This window comes from Dendroctonus ponderosae, unplaced genomic scaffold (genome assembly GCF_020466585.1).
Source record: "Dendroctonus ponderosae isolate FM_Combo_2020 unplaced genomic scaffold, Dpon_F_20191213v2 Dpon_F_20191213_11, whole genome shotgun sequence".
In the NCBI taxonomy this organism is placed as follows: Eukaryota; Metazoa; Arthropoda; class Insecta; order Coleoptera; family Curculionidae; genus Dendroctonus; species Dendroctonus ponderosae.
Genome location: NW_026017213.1, coordinates 5443175 through 5448904, shown reverse-complemented (window position 1 = coordinate 5448904; position 5730 = coordinate 5443175). Strand labels below are relative to the sequence as shown.

Here is a 5730-nt window from a genome sequence, read left to right as displayed (position 1 = left end):
TACACTACGTGAAAGACAAAAGTCCAATTTATAACTACGAAAAATTGTATTTATCGCAAAAAATCAACGGAATTTTGGCAGGCTTTTGAAGCAATACTGTAAGTGCCTGAACGCCTCTGCTAATAGTGCAGATGGCTTTAAAAAAAATCAATTTGCAAAACTCTACCAAATCTCAAACTCATCTCTTACACTATGTGAAAGAGCAAACGCTGCTCTAAAACCCCCAAAAGCTTCATTTCTGGTAAAAAATCTGGGAAATATTGAGAAACTTTTGAAAAAACGTTTGAAGCCATTTAAATCAACCCTTGACCCCTTGAGCCCGAAATACCGCCACCGCCCTCTTTACATAAAAGCCCTAACCGAACACCTCTTTAAATTTCAGGAGGAAGTGAATAAACCCCTGAGCCAGAGCCGCCAAAATGGCCTCCACCGAACCGGCTGTAGCCGCCAACGTTTCGACTGAACCTGCCGACCCCGACACGAAAACCATCTTCAATCTACTATCGAACCTCAAAGGCTCCGAATCTGTAACCCCCCTCTACGACGAGGACATTCTGATCTTCAAGCGCGACCCTGCAACCAACCAGAACACCATCAACAAGACCGCCTACTTGAAGCTCCATAGAAGCTTGTCGCCTGGCAGGAACAGCACCATCGAAAAAATCAAGGGCAACTATGAAAAACCGGAGCCAGCTGAAGAGTCAGTCGAGACTCTGAAGGCGAAGTACTCGCCCTCTGGATTGGGGTATGCAAAGCTGTCCCAACCAGTTCCAAAGCCCAGAAGGTCTAAGTTGACTAGAAGTCAGATCATCCTGCCCTCGAAGAGGGAACAGACCAAAGCTCGGTTAAGTTTGCACTTGGAGAAGAACAAGAATAAGGACGTGAATTCTAATGAGGTGCTCGATAGGAAGAGCGACGGCTCAAGCGAGGAGGAGTTTGTGAGCATCGTCACCCGCTCTGACTCAGACGAGAGTGTTTCCAAGTTCGAAAAGGAACTATCGGCTTTTACCATGGACAAGAAGAAGCGCAGCAACAGCTTCCGCAAGATTTTCTCAGTCTTTAGCAATAAAGACAAGAAGAAGAAGCACAAGAACGAAACCAGCGTGAATGGGGACAACTTGCAGAACATGAACCAGGCGAATGCCTTCAACAGGGAGGCTCCCCATCGACATACCACTGGAGGCGAGCCCAAGCTGCAAAAACCCTTCCAGTCTCCCAGCCTGGACGAAGATGTTGCCCAGCTGCAGATAAGCGAGTTCGATCGCTGCAAGCAAAGCCTGGAAAACATCCTGAAAAGTCCCCCAACCAACGGCTACGCCCAATCGAGGCCAATCTACCAGAACAACGACCCTTACATGAACATCCCGAACATTCGCAAGTACATCGACACCAGCTCATCAGCCAGCACTTTAGAGTCGGATCGCTCGAATATCTACCAGAACGAGAGCCTGGCAAGATCAAGCCAACCCACCGATGATGAGGTGGAGATTCGCACCTACCAAACCAACTCCTTTAGGCCCGGCCGCATTTCCGATGGCCGAAGAGACACTCCGCCCCGCCTGCTTGAAACCAAGCAGGATGTTCGACTGGTCAACCCCAAGGCCCTGATCCCGATCAATTCGGAACGACCGCTCCCCAACCCCTACCAGAACCTCAGGGAGGACTTCCGGGCGAAGCCATTGCAGCAGAGCACCCCTAAAAGCCCCCAGCCGCGCCCCTATATGGAAGACGGCTATGGGACAGTGCTGGATAGTGTGGATCGAAGAGGGTTGAAAGAGCCGCTGGAAGCCTCCAAGCTGAGGCTGCCGCCCAATCGGGAAATCGTGCCTTTGTCCCCACGGGTTAAGTCGCCCATTCCCATGGATAACGTCAGCACTGATAAGCTGATTGCCACTGAGCTGCTGAAGCCCAAACGATCCCCCACGCCTACCAAGCAGGCAGCGCCCAGCCACCAGCGGCTGGAAATTGACATCGACTACCCGGAGAGTCTGGTGGGGAAACCTCCGGCGTCCTCCAAGTCCCCAGTGCGCAGCCAGGCGTCGCGCAGCAGCAACGAGAGCGTGGTTTTGCGCCCCAAGGCCCCCGAAAAGCCCGCAAAAATCACCACTGATGTGCAGGTGCACATGAACTCCCCCCTGAATCGAACCCCAACCCCCAACCAGTCAATGTCCGGCCAAAACCTTTCGCTCTCCCCAATCAGGCCAACGAACTTGAGTCTCCGCCCAGCGACCCCCACGGGCTCCCAAATGCCCGACTCTCCCAAAACCACGCCCCAGAAGGAGGACATTCGCAAGAGCGTGGAGGCCTACTATTGGAAGGAGATCAAGAAGCTGAAGGACAAGGAGAACTACGAGCTGTACATGCTGCAGATGCACTACGGCCACCTGCAGCCTTATGGCTATGCAGAGGACCCCGCCAATGGTAGGAGGTCGAGAAGCATGTCGCCTTTGGCCGGCAGGAACGGCACCAGGTAAGAAAGTGGACGTTTTGGGCCACCTGCAATCATTATTGAGTGGCCTTTTGTTTTGCCGTAGGAGAAGCCTGAGCTTGCCCAGAGAAAGTCGGGCAGCGCCCTCCAGCGTCATGCCGGAGAACTACTATCCGAGCGCCATCCCTGAGAACAGAGCGGTGATAAATCGGGCGCAGCCCCGCAGCGTGCAGCAGCTGCAGTTTCAGCAGCAGCAGCAGCAGCAGCAATACTTCCAGCGCAACGCGCCAGGGCGCAGCACCATCGACAGCAGCCCCAGACGATTGGACTCGAACACCAACAGCCTCTACCGGCCGATATTCAAGCGAGGCAGCCTGAGCACGCCCCCCAGTCAAATGGAAGACCCGCTGAAGAGGAAAGTGAGTTTTTCGGGCGCCCAGACCGTGCAAGCGTGGCCCACGAAGAACGGCTTCACTCAGAGCCCGCCCCAGCGGCGGCTGGAGAAGCCCCAGAGCGCTGGGGACGATGACGTGTTTCTGCCCAGCAGGCCCAATGAGGAGCTGTACTACAACACAAGGGCGGAGCCTATGTATGTGCTGCGGCCCAATCCGAACAATTTGTACTTGCATCAGCGGCAGCTCAGCGAGAGGTATGGAGGCAGGGGCAATCAGAGTGTTTCCCCGAAGTATGAGGAGGCGCTCTATGGGCAGCCGATAGACGCTGTGAGGCCGGCAGGGCAGCAACAGGAGGAGATGTACGTGCCGCGCCGTGTGTCCTATCAAGGGGCCGCCCCCAGAGGGGCGGACGAGCAGCAATACACCATTAGGAGGCCGCCCAGCCAGCAAATGGTGCGTAGGGAAGTGATAGTGAGCGATGGGATCTTTGGGCAGTTTGGGGGCTACTCGGCCCCAAGGAACAACATCCGCTTGGTGTCTCCCCAGAGCGTCTACAGCTCCAGGCAGAGCGTGGCCGAGCAAAACTCCCGGATCCGGGATGAGTACTACCTCCGACAGCCTCCAAGGCAGGTGTCGGTTAGCAACAAAGTCTGCGACTTTTACGGGCAGATTCACGACGCCGACAAAGTTCAGAGTGGGGTGTTGATGGGGCAGCTGCAGCCAGCCCCAGGAAGCCCTGCAGTCCTGCGCAACGCGCACTCGCAGATGACTGGCCAGGAGAACTTTGTGCGGAACAGCCGCCTAACGGCCAGCGCCAATGATATGTATCGAAGAGTTCCATTCCAAGGCTATCCGGCTGAGACTTTGTATGGGAGAATCGAATTGAATGGGGCTCCCCATGGGGCCCCGCTCGGAGCCCCGAATCGCCCCCTGCCTCCGGTTCCTCTGAAGAAGCAGTCGGATGAAAGTGGGTCTGATGCGAGCGAAGTTCAGCGAATTTTGAAGAGTTCCAAAACGCGCCAGCCGGCGAAGAAGCGCGGGGTATTTGGAAAGTGATCCAGCTGCTGATTTGGGGCTAAAGTGGTTCTAATTTTAGGCTCTGACAGTGATGGTTGTGCCAATGTAATCTAATCGCTTAGCGCATAATTCCACTTCTCTCCTGCTTGTTTACTTTCGCGATCAAGCAAAAAACAGACAAATTTACACTGATAAATTATCATTATTTATTTAAACGTTGATCCACTTCTTTGCCTCGAGTACCTGCAAGCTTCAAGCATCTGGTTAGCCATTTTTACACACTAGCAGTATTAAATGTAAATGCCTGTAGCTGTTTTCTGTTGTTTTTTTGGGTAAAATGTCCACAATGTCGCCGAATTATTTATTAATCCAAGTATTGACTTCCATGTAGATTAGCGTGAATTTGCCAAAAGATTCTGTGTTATTTTTACGATGTTTGACCTAATTTTTTTAAACTGTACTAGGATGACCGCATAAGGGTCCAACTGGTTTGTACATTAAGAGGAACTATTTTGTACTATAATTTAATAATAAAATATATTATTCTGTTTCTTATGGCAGTTTCTCTAGAGCATCCCGATATGGTTGGGGTTTTTCTTTAAATTTTATTCTACTAGATAAGTCTGGCAAGGTTGCCAGAGTCGCTTGGTTCTTAGAGAACCATTTGGTTCCGTTTGACCAGTGGCAGGCTCAAGAGGCAGTTTTTTGGCATGTTTTGCTTCATCCAGTCCAAAATACTTTAAGCGAAATGGACTACATTTGCTCCAGAAAACGCTTTTGGCTCCCAAAGGAAATTTCCAGTAGTTTTTTCCGAAAATTTGTTTGAAGTTGAGTCATCCGAACAAATGGTTTTCGAGACTTTTGAGGGTTGAAACTGGATTTTTGATCAGTTGCGGATTTATTGGACAATTGCCCACATAAAACCTTCTTGACTCCACAAGTAAGTTTTCCGGAAAATTGAGTTTAGAGTTCTGAGGCACCTTAAACTCTAGTCACTCAACAAAGATTTTTCTGCTAATTAACGTGTTTTAAACAGAAAAGTTCGCTTAACTCCGTCGGTTATTCTGAGTGGTTTCTTCGGAGGTTCAGATTGAATTTGAGAGTGTCTGAGACAGAGGAAACCTCGTGCCGCACCAGTCAAGGGAAGAAATTCATGGTTTTGAGGACAAAAGCAAAATTTCCTTTTGGTTCAGAGCACGACTTCTAGCAAAAAAGCTCTGTAGAATCTAAAGTTAATTTCCAGTAGTTGGTTTGGAAAATGGGTTTGAATTTTGGGAGTGCCTAAGGTGTAAACCGCGTCTAGCGCCGCTCAAGAGAGGAAGTTCGTAGTTTTAGGAAAGAAAACCAGAATTTTTGCCTCGGTTGGCGGTTAAATAAGCTTTTTGGAGCCGGAAGGCTCTTTGGTCGCCACAGCAAATTTCCCGTAGTGTTCTTGGAAATAGAGTTTAAATATGAGAGTGTTTGAAAGGCACAGTGGAAACTCTGTCGAGTGCTACTGAACAGAAAAAATTCATAGTTTTCAGCCCAAAATCCAAAATTTTCGCTTCCGTTCCCGATTAAATGAAATACGGGCAGCAGAAAAGCCCTCTTGACTCGAACAAAAATTTCCTCTAGTTTTCCAGGAAATTGCGTTTGAATTTGCGACTGTCTGAGACAATGAAAACCTCGACTAGCTCCAAACAATATGGGAAACTTATGGCTGTAACACCGAAAACCAACATTTCTTTCCCAGCTTTATGTTAAATAAACTATTTTGAACCGAAAGCCTTCTTCACTCTAAAAGAAATTTCCAGTAGTTTTCCGGGAAATTGAGTTTCAATTAGAGAGTGTATGCGACGGTGAACACCTTAACTGGGGGCCTCATTAAAGGAAATTCCTGGGTTTAAGACC

At 49.8% G+C, this 5730-nt stretch overlaps 1 protein-coding gene across 5 annotated transcripts in view; it reads left to right on the top strand.

The window, feature by feature from the left end:
• LOC109537597 overlaps window positions 1–4391 on the top strand; it is a 22189-nt gene extending 17798 nt beyond the window's left edge. For all 5 annotated transcript variants that reach the window (XM_019904401.2, XM_019904399.2, XM_019904402.2 and 2 more), the window contains exons 2-3: window positions 383–2470; window positions 2535–4391. In XM_019904401.2, the coding sequence (XP_019759960.2) occupies window positions 420–2470; window positions 2535–3879 (3396 nt within the window). In that variant the 5' untranslated portion in view covers window positions 383–419 and the 3' untranslated portion in view covers window positions 3880–4391. The remainder of the gene's footprint in view (window positions 1–382; window positions 2471–2534) is intronic.
• The last annotated feature ends 1339 nt before the right edge of the window (window positions 4392–5730 follow it).